This window comes from Talpa europaea (assembly GCF_964194135.1).
Source record: "Talpa europaea genome assembly, chromosome: 3".
Lineage (NCBI taxonomy): Eukaryota > Metazoa > Chordata > Mammalia > Eulipotyphla > Talpidae > Talpa > Talpa europaea.
This window is the reverse complement of record NC_140069.1, coordinates 85,092,621-85,113,386: the sequence shown is the minus strand read 5'-3', so window position 1 is coordinate 85,113,386 and position 20,766 is coordinate 85,092,621. Positions and strand designations below refer to the sequence as shown.

The 20,766-nt window shown below is 37.2% G+C and overlaps 1 protein-coding gene across 1 annotated transcript in view; it reads right to left on the bottom strand.

Annotated features, from left to right (window-relative positions):
* Nucleotides 1-302: 302 nt before the first annotated feature.
* Nucleotides 303-20,766, bottom strand: part of UMAD1 (UBAP1-MVB12-associated (UMA) domain containing 1) — a gene marked incomplete at both ends in the record, with an annotated part of 190,968 nt that continues 170,504 nt past the window's right edge. Inside the window, one exon of the mRNA XM_084230503.1 lies at nt 303-560. Coding sequence (XP_084086629.1) covers nt 303-560 — 258 coding nt within the window. The remainder of the gene's footprint in view (nt 561-20,766) is intronic.

Genomic DNA, 20,766 nt, shown 5'->3' with positions numbered 1-20,766 from the left:
CTTTTTCATAGTTCTTCTAAAATGAATGTGAGATGTTGTATTTTGAAAGTGTCCACTCCTTTAATAAGACTTTGATAGCCTAATTTTTATATTTCTTACTAGGGGAAAAGAAGTAGAACTGAAATTCCATCATTACATAAATATACTATATCCTCAAAAACAGAGCAGTGAACAGTTATTTTCCTTGTCGTACACTCATTGCTTTTCTGAGGACCTTTAAACAGTGAAATGGTGAAGAACATCAAACAGGTTAAATAAAGTAGGCCAACTTTTCCCCCAACCTATTAAGGTGTCAACAAAGATTATGAATCGTAGAGCACTGAATTTTCAAGAGTGAAATCATACCAAAACCGTGATAAGTTTTCGCTGACATCATAGGAGAGTAGGTGGTCTGGAAGGTCACCGATGGTGCCTTGCACGGCAAGCACATGTGGGGCCAAAGTGAAGGGTACGTCGCTTAGGAGCTCGGTCATTAACGCGTTGTTGTCCACGGTCTGGCCGCACTTATTTTCTGTCTTGGGGCCTGCTACCATCGTATTGGATGAGTTTTCTTTGCTGTTCTACAAATACATACATATTTAAATGACTTAGACCTTATGGTCTTTGAGGTTTTGTAACTGTAAATGTGGCATCAATACTTCAAAATGATTGAGAAATGTGGAATATATATTCTCAGATTAGAATACAGATATTTACTTTTCTTGAGGAATAAATCTATCCAAATCTATGCTAGGTTTTCAAATGAACCCTAAGCCCTCTTCTCATGCACAGAGACCACCCACCCCTCAAATTCAAAGTAGCATTCTGGCTATTTCCCTAGCCCAGGCAATGTCTACAAGGTCTGCTTCTGCTTGTTGAAATCGATTGTATGTTTTCAGGCTCTACTGAATTTCCAGTTCCTGTAGATGATGACATCACTGTGGTCCAAAATAACTGTACTGCAGGGGATAGTTGATTGATTAGGAGACAAATTTCTTAGGATATTATTTGGCATTTCCTATATGTCTTTGCCAGGTGCTGTTTCATATCTCCATATCTGTCTTATCTCCAACTAAACTCTAGGGTCCTTGATGGCAAGCAATTTACTGGACATATATTTGTGTTCCCTGCCCTGCGTACTTTGCTACTCTACCCTAATATGTACTGGAAAATTTAATTCTAGTGGGTACCATGAATACTGACTGATTGCCTGACTTTCACTGCAACTATCATGTTATGTCACATAAGTTACTTGAAGAATTGATGTATCTTGTTCAATTTCTTTAATATTGGTGTATCTTGCATTTACCCTTTTACCAAAAGATCTTCACTAAGGTGTTCACAGCAACACTCTATGCAAGTCCAAATCAGGCAACTCCCTAAGCGTCCCATCAATTATAGAATGGCATTCAGTAGATGTACAGCAATGAGAATGAATGACCTGCCACTACAAACAACAGAAACATAACTCAAACCAATTAGGTAAACATTTACTCCTCTACACGCACCAGGAATCATGAAGAATAAAACTACAGAGTCTTTTACAGAGGCCTACAAGCCTCCCCTTCTTTATCCCCAGCTCATCTGTCCTGGCTCACTCATTTCCAGTCCCTCTGCCTCCATGCTATAGCTCACACACAACCAACCTGCTTCTGCTTTGGGGCTTCACTTTCTTTCTTTCTTTCTTTCTTTTTTTTTTTTAAGATTTATTTATTTATACAAGCACTGGGTACAGTCAGACGCACGGGAGGGTGAGAGAATTCACCAGAGACAGAGTAGGGAGCAGAGCAGGCAGACTGATGAAGTACACTGCTGAGGGGAGCAGCGGGCGTGGCAGGAGAGGTCTGCAGGCCATGTAGGACCTCTGCCATGTGGGACCTCACCGGCGGCATGGGATTGAACCAGCACAGCAGAGGCTATGGGCAGCTTCGCAGCCCAGTGCTCAACCGCTGCGCCACCAGCGGAGGTCCTGGGCCTTCATTTTCTACACCCTTCACCTAGGAGGTTCTTCTAGATAGACTTCCAGCTCTTTCCCTCGCCTTCCAAATGTTACTTCTCAGTGAGGCCTTTCCTGACTGCCTTATTTAATCTGGGTCCTGCCCCCTCACCTTCTCTACTCCAGCAGTCCTTGTCTCCCTCCTCTGCTTTCTTCCCCTCTCTAGCCCTTAGCACTGTTACATATTATGTAATTTATTCTGATTATCGTCACTCAGAGGCTTGAAGAGTTTGTCTCTGGTGTTCACTGTTGCTTCCTAAAGGTCCAGATCAATGACTGGTACTTAGTAAATATTTGCTAAATAGAATGAAAGCAGACAAGATTTTTCCTTGAATGGAGCTTATGCTATAATGGTTATAACTGCTGATAAATTCCTTGTTTCCAAGTCTAAAGGACTATGATTTCCTGTGTAAAAAACAATCTCGTAAATCTTTTTACTGTTCTATAAAATATACACAGGAAAGGGTATGCATTTAGTGTGTACTTTGTTAAATTTTCACTAACTGAATACCTAGGAGCAAATAGCACCCAGCAACAGAAATAACCAGCTCCCCAAGAGGCCCTTTTGGGTTTTTCTTTCAGTCACAATCAACTCCCTGCCTCTTAAGCCACATCCTGATTTCTAACACCATGGATTGGTCCACCTGGTTTAGTATTTTAAATGAAGGGAATCATGCAGTCTGAACTTTCTTTTTCTGACATCTTTCCTTAACACTATATATAAGATTTATCTATGTTATTGTATATCTAATAAAAAAACCTTGAGGGACATATTGTTGTAGAGGAGATATATTTTGACTGATGTCTTATGAATCATTGTGGGTGCTGTGTTGACAGCAGATGGTGACTAGGGAAAGAATCAGGAAGGATTGTGATATGAATTCAAAGTGAGAGAAACAATGGATTTTGGATAGAATAAGGATAAAGCCAACAGGATTTGCTGATGGAATGGATGTGGGGTAGAAGCACGAGAGGAGTCATGCATGAAGACAGTTTCTGGTCTGTGCAACAAGGATGGAGTAATCATACACAGAGGTGGAAACAGGGTTTTGGGGGTGCAGGCTTAAACATGAAGATTGAGAGTTCTCTTTTTGATATTCAAGGTACTTAATGGATGTCCAAGTGGAGTTGTTAGCAGGCAGGGGGAGTAATTTGAGTATGGAATTGGGTGAGATCTAGTAGAGAAAATTGATTTGATGTGTGTTTAAAAGAAGGTAGTAGGAAAGAAAATGAATACAACTATGAGAACAGAAAATTTGTTTTTAGGCATTATGTGGGGTCAGGAGGGTTCTCTTGATTTTTGTTTTTGTTAAATCGGGAGTTAATATTGGCAGCTTACTGAGAAGAAACTCATTAAGAAAGGGAAAAAATCCATGGTGATTGTGGGAGACTGTTCTCTTGTCAAAAAGCACCCTCCACACCTAGAGCAGAGAACATGAACTAGTATTTGTTTAGTGAATGATTTTGAATTAATGAAGTTATCAAACATTTCTCTATTAAGAATGGCCTTATACTTTCCTATGAAAATAAAGCACCAGAATACTTTCTTAGGACATCAAGTAGAACAAATATACCCACACTCAATTAAGACAAAGTTTATTAGAAATTTATTATATATATGACAAAGTTTATTAGAAATTTATTTTTTATATATATATATATATATATTTCTATTTCTGTTTCTCCATGATAGAGAGAGAGAGAGAGAGAGAGAGAGAGAGAGAGAGAGAGAGATATGGTGGAGAGAGCCTGCCTCCTGACACCTGACTTGGACTTAAATGTAAACTCTCCCGGGTCAGCCAAGAACGCAGGTATCAGTGAGGTAGAACACACCAACTCCAGCATCTTTAAAGGGTTTCACCATATGCTGGTGTTGGAATCGCATAGGCACCAGGGCTTTGGTTCCTATGGAGCAGCACATGGACTATTTGAGAGCACAGATTCCAGAGCCAGATGGCTTGGTTATAAAGCTCAACTCTCCTGCTTATTAGTAAGCAAATAGTCCTGGGCAAGTTATTTAACTTCTCTGTACCTGGATTTCCTTTGCTGTATTCTGAGATCAATGGAAGTACCTACTTCACGAGAAGTGTCATGACAGAATGACAGAAATGTCATGAGGATTAAATGAAATAATATTTGTAAGTAGAACAGTGCTTAGCTCATGTTACAGTGAGGGAATAAGTAAAAACTTTAGGAATGTCAGATTCTGCTTGGCTTTAACATCTAGGATCCATCCATCTCTTGTTTTTGACATCCAGTGGAGGTTCAAATAATCTCACCTTCCACTGTCCTCTTGGATCTTGTCTTCTCTTAATCTCACATGTAAATACCCTCTAGATCTGTTAGTGCCATGTCATACTTGAACTTTCTTCTTTCTTCCCTGTATGTAGAATGCTCTCCAGTTTCATTCGCTAAATCATTTCCTTTCTTTAACAAAAGTATTCTTGCAATCTCACCTTCTCCACTAAAGAGGAGTTGTAACACTTGGAGCAGTTTGCTTTCTAAAAACACAGCTTAAGGTTTAACTCACCAGCAGCAATATTTATTCCTTTGTTCATGCTCTTATTAATCCTCTTTCTTTTCCTAATCATTCTTAACTGTCAGGGCATAATTCCTTGAGGATAAGACTATGTCAAACTATATTTGGATTAAAGGAATTGAGACATGGCTTCTTGTTCAAGTTTTCCTGATAAAACTGCCATATGACCTGAAGGGAGTTGTTTCATCTACCTGATCCTAGTTCTGTTGTTTCATCTACCTGATCCTAGTTCTGTATTCTGTAAAATGAATGGGGAAGGGACAAAAAATGATGACAACAGCAACTAGCATTATTGAACACTTACTTAGTGACAGACTCTATCTAAGCTGTTTAAATCTATTCAAATATATATATAATGTATATATATTTTCATTCATTCACCTAAGTCTTACACCAGTTCTGTCAGATATGAACTATTACTATTTCCACGTTAAGAACAAGAGGTCACTGAGGCACAGAAAGGTTAAGGAAGTTGTCCCAGGTTATACAGCGAGTCTGTGGTGAAACTGAGACTCAAACCCAGTGGCTTTACAATCTAAGATTCTGCACATTTCAGACATGCTTTGGGTACACAGGCTGACAGAAGAAATGGTTTGAAAATTTAGGGGACATTTTATTAGAAAATATGACAATCCCTAAAGTAGCATATCTTGACTTAATTTAGAAGGAAAAAAAAACCCTCTATCTTTTTACCCTTAAGAAGAAAGGAGTTAGAATATTATTAAGGTGACAGATCTTAGACTGAGAAAGGATGGGGATGTAGCTGTAACTTGAGACATTTATCCCTGGAAATGAATACCCATAGTCTGGATAAAGCATGGGCAACCCCCAGGGCAGTGAAATGCATTGTCCATGAGTTGATCATTGTGGAAATGGAGAGACAGATTGGTAGAAAGGAGTGCTCTACACTGTTCTTTTTACCTTGAGGGTATGTTTGGAAATTTCCTATAAGGAAAAAATTTTTAAATTTAAATGTAAAAGACACCATGGACAAAATATTCTATCAAATGTCTCCTAGAAGGATCTGCATCTTGGCTGTGCTGTGTGTATTCCTCCAGCACTATCTCCTAACAGTTGGCCAGAGTGCGACGTTACCGTCTCCAAGGCTGCCTGCCCTCTTGGCAGCGGGGCGAGCGCCATGATGCAGCTGCTGTTGGCATGCTGAGAGTTGGAAGGGGAGAAATTATAGGCAAAATAGAGTAAGTCACAAAGAAAATGAGTCAAAATTCAAGGACCTCACACCCGCTAACCCTGATTGCTAAGTTTCTAGCTTGGCAGCCAGTGCAAGCAGAGGTGGGGGCTGAGGGCTGGAACAGGTGCATGAGTTTCCCTGCAAAAAGCAACCCTCACTCTTAGACACAAAGTCTCGTGATTTTTTTCATTTGCATAATAAAATGGGCCTTTAAAGGGAAGAATGAGTATGTTAACCGCAGTGGAGCAAGAAGAAAAGAATCAATTAACCTTATGGTTAATAGTCAAATTAAAAAAATTACTTCAAATATCATGTTCATAAAACATGTTTGTTATTTTTGATGTTAACCCTGTTCTTAGACATGCTGCTACGATAATGCTCCTGAATCTAAGTCTTTCACATACGCTGGCTTTAATACGCCGCCTCCAAATTAGTGTTGGCCCTTGTATGATAGAAATATACTAACTAGTATGCCAGGCAGAATTTTTTTTTAATCTTGAGAAAATAACTTTCCTTATCTATAGCATTACAAGGAATAAAGTTAACAATTAATTGTTTTCATGATTGTAAAAAAAAAAAAAAAAGATTTCTTGCCCTCCAGTTAACCAGTTAAAAAAAATCGACTGGCCAAGTTTATCTTGGACTCCTCATGTTCTGTTATCTTTATTTCAAATCAAAGAGGTTTACAGGCACGCTTCCTTTCTCCGTAGAGGGGCTCTGAAGATTCATGAGGTTCAATCTGTAAAAAATTTCTTGGAGTTTAGGAAAAAAGCAAAAAAAGCACCCTCCAAGAATGCAAGGCATATAACGCCTTTTAAGCAAAGGCTCAGAAATTGAAATTGCTTCCCTGGAGCAACTGAAGGTTAGTGGCCTCCTTGTGCTCTCCACACTTGGGTGTTTGATAGCAAGGAATTTAGAAAACTTAAATAAGGGACCAGGAAAAAGACTAATTATAATAAAGTAAAAATCAAAATCAATAAGCAACTATAAACCAGAGACACACTACGGGGAGGAGGAGGGATTAGTGTCAAAATAAGGGGGGTGGAATTGTGTGGGGAATATAACCAAGATGAAAATGCATACATTGTGCAAAAATGAAAAATGATGTAAAAATATATAAAATAAAAAATAATAAAAAAAGAAAAGCAGGTTTAAGAACACACAACTGCATTTTCCCTGGCACAAAACCCCCAATAACCACCAAGAAATCCATTAAGGGATACCAACTTTGCAAACCAGCTAACAATTTAGAGACTTTATCACTTAGCTGTACCTGACTAAAGATGAATATTTTATTTACGGGCATCACCTATATTTGGCATCTTTTTAAAACCACTAGCAACCGTGCCTCAGATAAACAGAGATAAAAGTATTCTATAAAAGCAAAAAATGGAATCATTAATATTTAGAAACCAGTCTTAACCAAAACAGTGATAGAACCTATTAAAGGAACATGAAACCAGGCATAAAACACCCATCTAACACATTCCATTTACATGCAAAGAAGGTAGCTTACAGCAGGCAAATTTCTAGGAAACAAGTTATAATAAGAAGAGGTTATATCAAGCGCTGGCTGTCTATGCCTTTAAATTCTAATGTCTATAAATAAAAGACATGTTCCTTTGAACAATAGCCTGAACAGGCAGCACAGTCACTTTATCTCCCCAGATAAATATCCATTCTATTCTGGCTTCAGCTGGTATCTGCTTGCATTACATCAGAGTCCTGATTTGGGGTGGGGGGGTTGCAAATCTGAGTCAGATGCATCAGGGGACAAGAGGTGAGGAGAAGGTGATACAAACAATGGCATAGTTAAGGCAGTCATCAAGCTCTTTATTTTTCTAAGAAGCTGGTTGTTAATGAAAGCCTGGCTAGCTGTTAAAAAAAACAAAAAAAAAAAAACCAAAAAAAAAACCAGGATGTAATTCCTATGCAATAGTCTCCTTTCACTTGGGGGGAATTCTACTGAAAAGGTAGACTGTTTCCTATTTTTCTGTAAATTCCCAGTACTCAGAACAGTGGTGCCTGCATATAACAAGTGCTTATTAAGTATATTTGGGTGGCACTGAATTTATTCTGTTTGGTTCTCTGATAATCCAGACATAGCAGACTTGATTTTTAAATTGAGGAGTTGGTCCACAGAAACAAAAAGCCCAGAACACTTCACCACTGATACAGATCAATTAGGCAGGAGAACACCAAATCCATGGAAAAGTTACGTGTTCCATGTGACTCGATTTCTAGTTTGAGGGCGCTATATATTTGAGTAGGTAATTTCTTTATTTCCTGTCTTTCCCATCTCTCACATTTCAATGTACAGTTTGGCTGATGACTTTCCTCCCAAATATTAGTTCCTCTGTCTCCTCTTTTGTTGCTCAGTATTTCCACCTGCTTGAACTGCTGCTTCTCCCATCTTTACAGTTTCTTTTAAAGTTCTCCTGACTTCTTCTTTTCAGAACTTCAGTTGAATGTATACAAATGTAGAAGGGGAAGTGAGGGCAAGAAGAGAGTCGCTTGCATATGTAATCTGTTCCATGTATTCTTGGAAAAGTGGCCTGCCTGACGCCGGAACATCTTTGGTGTTAGCCAACTGAAGGGGAGAGCAGTGGAAAGAGGAAAGAGAAGCATTTTAGAAAAGAAACCAGACAACAGTGTGTTGAGTGTGGAATCTTGTTGAGTATCGGTTTTGAAAATACAAAGGGCTGTGCTAGTGGATCTTTTAAAAAAGCATTTAAAAAGTTCATTTATAGGAATTCATGATCTCTAATCTTAAGCTCTCCAGACATCTCATATTTTCCCAGTAGGTTTCCCCCTCTCTTCATGGCACATAGTTCTCCATTTCTCTTCTCTCCACTCACTCCACCTTTCTCATCTCTGTTGGCAGGTGGGCCAAGAGAGAAAATAGGAACCCCATTAGGTAAGGACATTTTCTATCTATCCCACCCCAAAATACCTATTTACATTCATATCCATCCATGCTTCCCTCCTGCCTCTATGGGCAATGCAACTTCTTGCTACCCAGAGAGAGTCCCTCCCCTGGGATTTCATACCCACCCTGTCCCCACTCCTCACAGATAGGACTTCATCAGCCAGCAAGTGTCTCTGACTTGCTAATCTTTCATATAATCAATGAGCCCTTTACAGAAAATTCTCATGTCCATATAACCCACTGACATCTCACCCACCGAACTCCCACGCTATCTTCCTGCGTTTTTGCACAGTGAGGCTGAGACCATTGTTGACACTCACTGTCTGCTTTACTCCTCACCCACTGCAGCCTGCCTTCTACCGCTGCCCTCCACTGACACTACTTCTGACAAAGTTACTTGTAATCACTCTTATGCTAAACTCAGATGCTTTGAAGTGCTAATCTTATAGGACCTCTTTGTAGCACTTAACACTAGTGATTCTCTTCCAGTTCTATCTCTTGACTTTTGTGCCACTTAGTTTCGTCCACTATTCTTCTGCCTATTTCTGAAATAATGGCATCCTCCAGAGCCTCCTTCTGTTCCTTTATTCTTCTTAATCCCAACACACTTCCTTGGATAAGCTTATCTATATCCACAGTGACTAGAGCTCTACTCTTTCCCTCCCCAAAAGGAGATAATGTTAGATAGGTGCACGTGTACACACACACACACACTCAGACCCTGATTTCTATCTAGAGCTCCTAATCCATATATGTTAAACTCCTTACACATTTTCTTTTTTTTAATATCTTTTTTTTTAAGATTTATTTTTTTATACAAGCACTGGGTACAGTCAGAAGCGCGGGAGGGTGAGAGAATTCACCAGAGCCAGAGCAGGGAACAGAACAGGCGGACTGACGAAATACACTGCTGAGGGGAGCAGCGGGCGCGGCAGGAGAGGTCTGCGCACCATGTGGGACCCTCGCCCGGTGGCCGGGGATCGAACCAGCACTGCAGAGGCTGCAGGCAGCTCGCACGCAGCCCAGCGCTCAACCGCTGCGCCACCAGGGGGGCCCTCCTTACACATTTTCTTCTGGCTATTCCATAAAGATCTTAATCTCAACATGTTTCAGACTCTCTTCTTTCCAACTCTACCACAAATTTAATGCCCTGTAATCTTTTCCATATTGGTGATGCGTACCAACATAGGTCCTCAATAAAGACACCTGAATTATCTTTGACATCTTTCTCCCTCTCAATTCCTCCATCTTCTAAAGAAGCCATGCTGATTTTGATGTTTTTAATGTCTCTGCAAGTTTATCCATTTCTCAAGTTCATTGTCATTCTCTCTTTTTCTTCTCTTAATACAGGTCGCTTTATCTTCTGCACTGAGTGATGCAAGAGTGTCCTGCTTAGGGCCTTACTCTTCCTACACTATATTATCTCTCCTGCTATATAAAAGATATGCTCTTCCTTGCTTAAAATTATTCAAATGCCTTTGGCAAAAAGAACAAACTTCTTACCATAACACAAAAAGCATGATTGGCCTTGCTTACCACTTCTATTTCTTTTATCACCATTTCCTAAACTCTTTACTTCTTCATTCAAATCAAGCCATTTGCCATTATCCAAACATACCAGAATCTGTTTACCTCTGAGTCTTGGTTCATTCAATTACATTGGCCTAAATTAGGACATCTTTCTTTCTTCCTCCACTCTCTTCATCTTGCCGATTTCAACTTGCCCTTCAGGCAAACATCAGGACTCTTAGAAAGAGTCCCCCAAGTAACTCTTCAAACTTGGGTCAAGTACTTGTCCTTTTGTTCCCAATACAGCCTGTGTACACTTCTCTCTCAAAATATATCGTGCTGGACTAGAATTCTGACACCCTTATAAAAATATGGGCAGGTCAACATCAGGAACAATAGTTTGCATGTCCATTGTAATCAGAGCAATGCCTGGCTCATAACAGGTGATCAGTATATATTTAATGAATGACTGAATAAGTTTCTCCATTAGCTTTACATTCATATTTATTCAGCTTAAGCTAGAAATTATTATTTTAAGCCTTCATTTCTGCATTGGTTTTATCCTAACAAGATTTTACCAACTGTTTTTTACATTGTCTATAAACATGGTGAACCACCAAGGGTACTAAATAGAGACAGAACTAAAACTAGTTTAAGGTTCCAGCTACATCTACTTCTTGAAGAATTAGGCTGTTTTTGACTTGCCAAATGAGCAAGTTCATGAATAAGTCTCCCAAAGGAAGACCAGTGGTGTCCTGTTACAATGCAGATGAAACTGTTCGGGAAATATCTTACTGTAGACCCACCTTTCACTGAGAGCAAAGAAGCTGAATTTATTTAATTGACTCTCTTAGTACTTTCAGACTGCTATAGCAAAATACCACAGATTGGGCACTTGCAAACAGCAGAAATTTATTTCTTATAGTTCTGGAGACTGGGAAGTCCCAGATTAAGGAACCAGCAAATTCAGTGTCTGGTATGGGTCCACTTCCTGGTTCATGGAGAGCCCTCTTTTTGCTATAATGTCATATTGTAGGGTCCACCTTGGTGGTGCAAGGGGTTAAGACGCAACCTATGAAGCTATCCACAGCTACTGCAGCACAAGTTCAATCCCCAGCCACAGCCAGGGAGCTACCCACATGGCTCAGCAGACCTTTCCTCTTTTGCCCGCTGCTCCCCTCAGCAGTGTGTTTCAGTCAATTCACCTGTTTCAGTCAATCACTCTGTCTCTGGTGAATCCTCTCACCCCCAGTTCTTGTATGCATAAATAAATCTTCTTTTTAAACAAAAATGTTTATTACACATCTGAAGAAATTTAAGCACTGATTATTTGAAATCAAGAAATTTAATATTTCTAGGTGTAATAAGGACCAATTTTTAGGTTCTACATCTTATAGCAATATATGCTGAAATACTTTTAGATAAAAATGCCTGAAATAAATAAATCTTTAAAAAACAAAAACAAAAACCCAAAACCTCATATTGTAGAAAGGGCCAGGAAGCTCTCTGGTGTCTTTTTTGTAAGGGCACTATCCCATTCGTGAGGGTTCTACCTGCATGTTCTAATCACCCTATTAAGGCCCCAGGTACAAATTCTCTCACATTGGGTATTGGGTTTCAATGTATGAATTTTGGGGGACATATTCTGTCTATACCATCAACTTTCCTTACAGAGCTCTTTTCTCTCAGGAACTAATATCTCCACTGCCATGTGGTACATTCTGGAGGAAGCTATACTGGCCTATGCTTGGGGGCAGGGTTTGGCGGACAGGATCAGCCATTGGGTAACAGGATTAGGTGCAACTGTAAGGAGGAAAGCCTCAGATGAGAGCTAAATAGGACAGCAGAAGAGGGGATGAGTAGGTAAACTCCATTTATTTAATTTCTGCTCACCTCTGTTAAAGGGAAAGGCCTCTTATTCCTATTGTATATAAAGATGGATTTTTCCTCTAGACACCTTGGGCTCTGCTCCATACTATATCCCTCCCCAAAGAGGTAGACTGAGTTACCTAGATGATTTGGAACACCCGTAGGTCTGTGTTTCTAGATGAGGGACGATAAACCACTTAGGTCCTAGATCTAGAGAAAGTCTCTTTCTCCTTCTCTTGCAACTTGGACAAGGGGAGACAAGTTAAGTAAAGTAATTATGTCTCATTTAATTCTTAAAATTTCCCCAAAGGTCTAGACATAGGTTAGTTGGAGCTTGGGAGTCTATTTTTGCAATAACACTAAGCTCTTTTAATCTAGGCTGTAGCAGTAAAGAAGGTGCCATCTTGTTTTTCTCTTTGCTGGTTCTTTGTTCTTATTTCTCCATTGACTCAGGGTGCAGGTGAAGAAAAGGATAATATGACATCCACCAATGTCTACTTCTCAAAGCAAGTCCATTACAATTAAAAAAAAGGGGGGGGGGAGACATAGCATAAAGACAAAACAAATCATGTAGATGTTCAATAATCTGGAAATTAAAAATATACTAAAGGTTTTTTTTTATTATTATTGTGGTTACAATGGTTTACAGCACTGTTTTAGGAGTACAGGTTCACACCTCTTCAAGTGTATGTTACCTTGCCATGCCCATCACCAGTGTACCAATAACCCTGCACCACTATCCACTGGACCCCTCCATCCTTCGCTCCCATCCCTCCCTCCTTCCCTGGTACCCTCAATTCTGCAGTCAGGATCAAAAGGTTTGTTTAAGTTTGGTTTTGCCTGTTCCTTTGTCATGTTTCTTTATATTCCATAAATGGAATGAATGAGTAAAACCATCTGATTTTTATCTTTCTCCTGTCTGACTTACTTTGCTTATTATAATCCCCTCTAGTTCCATTCATGTTGTTGCAAATGACAAGATTATTTTTCTTGTTGTGTAGTATTCCACTGTGTATATATCATATCTTTATTCACTCACCTGTCACTGGGCATTTTTATTGTTTCTATACCTTGGCTATTGTAAATAGTGCTGCACTGAATACAGGGGTGCACATAAATCTTTGAAGATCATTTTTTTTAGTTTTGGATAGTTACCTAGAAGTGAATTTACTGGATCATATGGAATTTCTATTTTTAATTTTTTTGGAAGAATTTCTATACCATTTTCCATAGAGACTATACCAATTCACATTCCCATCAATAGTATACAAGGGTTCCTTTTTCTCTACACCTTCATTAACATTTGTTGTTTTTTCTCTTTTTGATATAAGCCTGAGATGATATTTCATGGTGTTTTGGTTTACATGTCCCTAATAATAAGTAGAGGATTTTCCCCAAGTGTCTGTTTATCTTTTTTTAAAGAAGTGTTCATTCAGATCTTCTATTTTTTGATGGTATTATTTTTTGTTGAGTTGTGTTTATATACTTACAAAGATACATAGGGTAAAGATATGTGTAATGTATATAGTGTGTGTGTGTGCATATATATATACATATCTATCTATCTACACTAGACATTAACATCTTGTTGGATGTATGAACTGCAAATATTTTTCCCCATTCCATTGACTATCTGTTTTGATAGTTTTTTCACTGTGTAGTAGCTTTTTAGTTTGATGTGATCCTATTGTTTATTTTTGCTTTTATTCCCTGCCATTGGAGTCATGTCCCCAAAGATATTTCTAAGGGAAATGTCAAGGAACATAGTGCTTATGTTTTCGTCTATGTATTTATTTTATGGTTCCAGGTTTTACACTGAAGTCTTTAATGCATTTTGAATTAAATTTTGTGTATGGTGTGAGATGGCATGGTCTAGTTTAATTCTTTTGCATGTGGCTGTCTAGTTTTCCCAATACCATTTATTGAAGAGGCTTTCATGTCTCTGTTGTATGTATTTGGCTCCTTTGTTGTAAACTATCCATATGTGGTTCTATTTCTGGTCTCAAATTCTACTGCATTGATCTGTGTCCATTTTTATTCCAGTACTATACTATTTTGACTACTGTCACCTTGTATAGTGTGACGTTAGGAGCACGATGCCTCCATTCTCTTCTTTTTCTTGGGTTTGTTTTGGCTATTTGGAATCTTTTGTGGCTCCATATAAATTTCAGTAATATTTGTTCTATTTCCTTGAGGAATGCCATTGGAGTTTTGCTAGGGATTTTTCTGAATCTGTATATTGCTTCCAGTAAAATCGACATTTCAAGAATGTTAATTCTTCCATTAATGTTAATTCTTCCATTCTGGCAGCACAGAACATCTTTCCATTTCTTTGTTTTCTCGTGTTTCTTAAAACTAAAGCTTTTAAGCACTTACATGCCTTTAAAGTACTCCCTAAAAACAACTATTGGTATGATTGTATCAGTGTAGTGATTCAGTTAAAACTGTACCATCAGAAATGTTCTAATAGGAATCTTGGAGAAATGACAATATTGGGTTAGAATTTTACATGATTTTTAAAAATTGTTTCAGATATGTTGCTCCATTTGAGCCTCAGAACTCATTAAATTTGACAGGAAAACCGTGATTTCTATTCTCATCTTCTGAGACTCAAAGATTAGTGACCTAAGATCATACCTCTAGTAATCGCAGGGATTTGTACTTTGGGTCTCCTAACTTAATAGCTAGTATTTTCTATGTCAAGGCCATCGCCAAGGAAAATAATTTTAAACTTCACTGGTCTGATTGATATTTTTTAAGGGCTTAAGTTTAGCAATTTCTCTATGGAGTTATTATTTGGAATAGACAAGGCAAGCCCCAAGATATGGAATGTGCCACTAGAAACAATTCAAATGGTTGGACTAAGGGTTTTCCAGCTTGGTTAAATCTACCAAGCTGGATACAACATGGAATAGCTTACAAAACTATAACATCTAATCATAGTCAAGGTTACAAAATGGCTTAAGCTTTTGTGCACGAATTCTTCAAGCCTGTTAAGTATACCAAAGGTCTGATGAATTTGATATCCCTCTTTAGTCACGCCAGATTCTAGTTAACTTCCCATTTATAAAGCTTTACTTATTTATTTTAAATATCTATTCAACTTCTTCAAAATGTAATGCAACAAGATACTTTTCCAGATAATTGTAAAGAAAAACAATGAGAAATGATCTTGCACATAACTTCACCATATTCAATATTAATTTTACTGGAATGATTTTCATTTTGTAAAACAATAACATACTTCAAGTCTGCATAAACAATAAGAAAAACTGTAATGGAATATTTTCTATTTTTAAAATGGGAAAGAAAATACAAATAATTATATTATATTCCTTTGTTTTTATATATTTAGACAGACAGAGATCACTTATACTAATTGAATGGAAATAGACTGCATAGAATACTAGTAGGAATGACAAAAGAAATTAAATCTAAAAATAGTAATTAATATTAAATCATTAAGTAATAGTTACATTTGGTTTATTTTGGCATGTGCCAAATATGTATAGACCTAAGTACTATACATATTTTTAAGACAAAACATTTAGATGTTATCATAAACAGTAGCAAATTTTATCTTATACTAAAGTGGTTGTTTCAGGATGAAAATCTAATGTTTTGCTGCTCTTAATTGATACTTAAAGTTTATATTTATCTTTGTTTCCACCATTATTATTTGAAAACATAAATACATAATTGCTTGTAATTAAGATTGTCTTGTCCATAGCCATCATTCAAAAACAATTATTTGTATAATCTCATGTTCATCCTACATAGAAACATCACTCTTATTTCAGGAAACTAATTCTTTAAGAAATGAGAAAATATTGTTTAAGAAAAGTCTTACTTTCTTTGTAATATTTGAATTGGGTGTGTGGAATAGTCCACACAATTGGAAATACCACAGTTGGTGAATATGTAGCTGTACATTTTCATAGACAGATGAAAGTGAAAAGGAATGTGTCATGCACCAAATTGAATATAAACATTATGAGGGTAGGCTAATTAAATCAACTCAGAAGGCATATGAGTGATAGTATTACCCAAGCTTGCTGCACCCAACCCAGAATGCTGCTAGAAAAGCAATGTTTGGCAAGCCAAGAGGTGAGCAGAAAGCTGTGTCACTTGACCATGGTTCTCATTTGCAAAAAGGTTGTATTTTAAAATAGAAGATGGGTTGGAAAAGTAAATACAGCTGTGTTTTTTCCACCCCAGCAGGAGAAAGATGGGGCTATTTAGAGTGGCAGGAGGCTGAGTCCCTTTTCTGGTACACACTCATAGCCCAAAAGAGTGCTATTTCATTTCATGGCTAACTCCAGATAACTTTTTTTAAATTGTGGTAAAATATAAACAACATAACATCTGTCATCTTAACCATTTTTAAGTGTGTGACTTAAGTGGCAGTAAGTACATTCACAGTGTTGGACACTCACCAGCATCCGTCTCTTGAACCTTGTCATTATCCCAAACAGAAACTGTACCTATTCAATAACTCCCTATTCCTTCCCACCTGAGCCTCTGGTAACCTCTGTCACTATCCATTTGCCTATTTTAAGTACCTTATATAAATGGAATAGCAGGGCCTCCCTGCTGGCGCAAGAGGTTAAGACACAACTTATGAAGCAATCCGTAGCCACTACAGCAAGAGTTCAATCCCCGGCCTGGGAGCTACCCACAGGGCGCAGCAGACCTCTCCTGACTCGCCCACTGCTCCCCTCAGCAGTGTATTTCAGTCTATCTGCCTGTTCTGTTCCCCACTCTGTCTCTGGTGAATCTTCTCACCACCACCCCCCACACCTCTGGCCTGTACCCCAGTTCTTGTATGCATAAATAAATAAATCTTAAAAAAATAAAAAATAAATGGAATAGTACAATATTTTCCGTTAATGTATGGCTTATCTCACTATGTTTGCAGGGACCATAGATGTTGTATCAGAACTTCACTACTTTTTAAGGCAGAATTATATTTTGTTGTATGTATGTGTCACATTTTGCTTGTCCACTTATCTGCTGAGACACATTTGGGATGTTTCCATCTTTTGACCACTGTAGGACAATTTTTTTAAGCTAGAGTAAAATCAATTAGGTTAAAAATCTAGGAAATAATTTAAAAGGTTTTGTCAAGATGCAATGAATATAGAAATAACTTTAATCTTTAATTTAAGTAATATGATATATAAGTTTGAGGAATGCATCATTAAAAATCAACATGTATATGTACCACGTTAAGGTCCCCAGTAAAAGTCCAATTTCCAGCCTTCATCATACAGTTCACTCTTCACCCCATTAGCCCATTTTCTTTCCCCCTTCCCTTCTGGTAATTGGGCTTAAAGTCTAGAATTTTATTTCTGTTTCATTTAGTTGATTTTTTTTTTCTCTCTGTAGAAGTAAAATCATGTTTCAAATCTTTTTCTGACTTATACATTTAGTGTAATGCCTTCTAGGTCCATTCATGTTGCAGATAGCAGGATTTCATAACTTTTTTGCTCACTGTGTAGTATTCCATTGTGTTTAATATATCACATTTTCTTTATCCAGTCATCCCTCAATGGGCACTAAGGTTGTTTTCATATCTTCTCTATATTGTTGCAGTGAACACAGAGGTGCATGGCATGCTTCATTTCTTTAAATTAGTATTTTTGAGTAAATGCTTTTTGAGTAAATGCTCAGAAATGAGGTAATTGGCTTATATGGAATTTCTACTTTTAATTTTTTTGTGAAATCGTCATACTGCTTTCCATAATGACTGCACCAATTTACATTCCCACAAGTGGACTACCACATCTTCTCTAGTCCTTGCCTTATCTTTGGAACAATAGCCCTTCTCACAGGGTTTAGGTGATGTCTCATGGTGCTTTTTATTTGCATTGTCTCCAATAATAAGAGATGATGATATTTTCAGGTGCCTGTTGGCATTCTGTATGTTTTCTTTGAAGAAGAGCCTATTTAAATCCTCTACCCATCACTTAATCAGTTATTTTTTTTGGTTGTTATGAATTATATATTTTGGATATTAACCCCTTGATGGATATATGATATACAAATATTTTCTCCCATTTAGTAGGGTATTTTTTTGTTTTGCTGATACTTTCTTTCACTATGGAAGCTTTATAGTTTGATGTAATCACATATGTTTTTGTTTTTGTTTCCTTTGCCACTGGTATCAAGTTCCCAAACACGTCTTTAAGAAAAAATTTCAAGAAATATATTACCTATTTTTTCTTTTATGTATTTATGGTTTCAAGTTTTACATCTGAGTCTTCATTCCGTCTTGAATTAATTTTTGTACATGATATAAGGTAGTGGTGGCCTACTTTAATTATTTCACATTTGGTTGTCCAATTTTCCCAGTGCCATTTATAGAAGAGATTTTCATTGTTTTACTGTATGTGTTTGGCTCCTTTGTTTTAAATTAGTAGCTAATATATGTGTGGATTTATTTTGGGGCTCTCCATTCTATTTCATTGATCTGTGTGCCTGATCTTATTCCAATGCCATTGCTGTTTTGATTACTATCACTTCGAATTTGGGATATATGATACTTTCACTTTTGTCCTTTCTCAGGATTGTTTTTGGCTATTTTGAATCTTTAGTATTTCCAAATTTCATGATTTTTTTTGGCAGTATATTTAAGTACATGGAGGAAAGTTAGCAAGAGCCTGAAGTGAGGGAACAAACTATTGTTCCTGCTCATCTTGAATTACAAATTTGTTTAGGTATAATAAACTTGTTTGTATGCTTTTATAATATACACTTAGTTTGTCTGTAAAAATCATAATTAAAGTAAGCCTTGGCATCTTTATATTTTATGAATTAAAATATGAGTATAAGTGATACTACTTCAATCCTAATTGAAACAGCTCCATAATCTCTAAAACCTTCCCACCCACATTGGAACTCTACCCTATAATTCTTTTCTGTGTTATTATAAAAGGAGACAAGATATCATTACCTCCTATTGGGGAAAGTCTACCTAGCAAAATAGAGTGAATAACACTAAGAAATGATTATAAATGAGAAGCCACAGAAACCCACAAGAGGAAAATTTAAATATTTAATGAAAAATGTTTAAATGCTTCAACAAAGTAACAACTAGGTTTGCTATTTTGAATATTCTCAAAGGGAAATACACAGTGTGGTGTTTTCAGATCAACAACAGAAAAGTTACTGATATATGATTATTAGGGTCATCCTTTTTCAGTAGTCCCAAGGTTTTAGGAAGAAAAGGTAATTATCAGAATATATACCGTTATTCATATATCAGGTTGAAAATTAATCTGCAGGATTTTGTAGAATGAGCACGAGATACAAGTCCTGGTGACTCCTGTCTAGCTAAATCATGTGATCTTAAGCAAATCATTTAACCTTTCTTTGTTCCAATTTACTCCTCTGAAATAAGATAATTGGACCAGATGATCCAGCTCTTGTGTCCCAGAATTCCATGTAAACTTAGACCCCAAATCTTCTGCATAGTAAAAATTCTTTTTTTCCGTAGTAAAAATTCTTAAGGAAACCACACTTAAGTATAAATGATAGCTGTAGAAAAAAAGTAATTATTGATGAATATGTATCTTGAGAAGATACTCATAACTCAGGATACTCCAAAAGTTATTAAAAGGATTCCTACCATGCAAGGGTACCTAACTTTACAATACTCTTGACTATAAGATACAGGAGTCAAATAAGAAAAATACAGGCAGATACCAATCTTCTAATAAGTTATGGCCTAAAAACCATCATGTATTTTCTCAGGTCAATGAGTCCACAACAGAGATGAAATACATACATTTTGACTAGATATATAATGTTTAGATAGCTATACAATGTATGTGATATTATTAAATATGTTGATACAGAAAATTATGTTGGTATTATAATCATATTATGAAATGCAATTAAATACATTAAAATTATCTTGAATGTCAGTCCTTGAAAAAAAGCAAATGTAGTTGGTAGAGCTGAACTTTGGTAGAGAGTCTGAAAGGTACTCCAGATCATTTTTAAGATCTCTGGTTAATGTTAGTTGTTTAGCTTTTGCATTAGAAATACCTGTAGGAAATCTGGAGAGTTGAATTCTTTAGTAACTTTTTGTTTAGATCCCACAAACAGTAAGATGATAAAATAGAACTTTCCTAAGTTTAGTGGGAAAACCTGGAAGAAAAAAGTAGTTTAAGCTGTATATGCATGAAAGCAAGCAATTCACTAGAGGAGGGACCATCTAGTTATTAGAAGTGAAAATGTGGACCTAATCAATTTGCTAACTGCAACAGAAATGGAAGATGGGATGTGAGAGGGAAGAAGCTCATATAAGTTCCTTTTTGATCAGCAGGAACTTCACCGTGGGTCAGCTTGGTTTTTATGATGGTGGATTAGGGAACAGAGAGGCCTGACGAAGGGTGGGAGGAAGCTGTAACATCCTGTAACTCCATAGGACCCAGCTGTTTCCTGGTGGTTCTTGGTCATCTACATGCTAGTTTTCAAAGGTCTGGTATTTCACCAAAGGTTCCAGGTAGTGATTTTCAGAACCTCATGAAGATTTTCCTTCAGCCTGTTAGCAGTTGAAGCCATAGCAATTATTTCTAAGGTGGCCTAAAAACAAATACCTGTAATTTCCAAGCATGTTCTTAAAAGCACCGAGTCCAATAGCACTTCTGTTTTCCTTCCCCTGCCATCTTTGCAGATGAGCTGATGGGAATTCTCTGAGAAGACTAAACAATTTGTGTTTCACTTATGTGAGTGGAAATACAGGT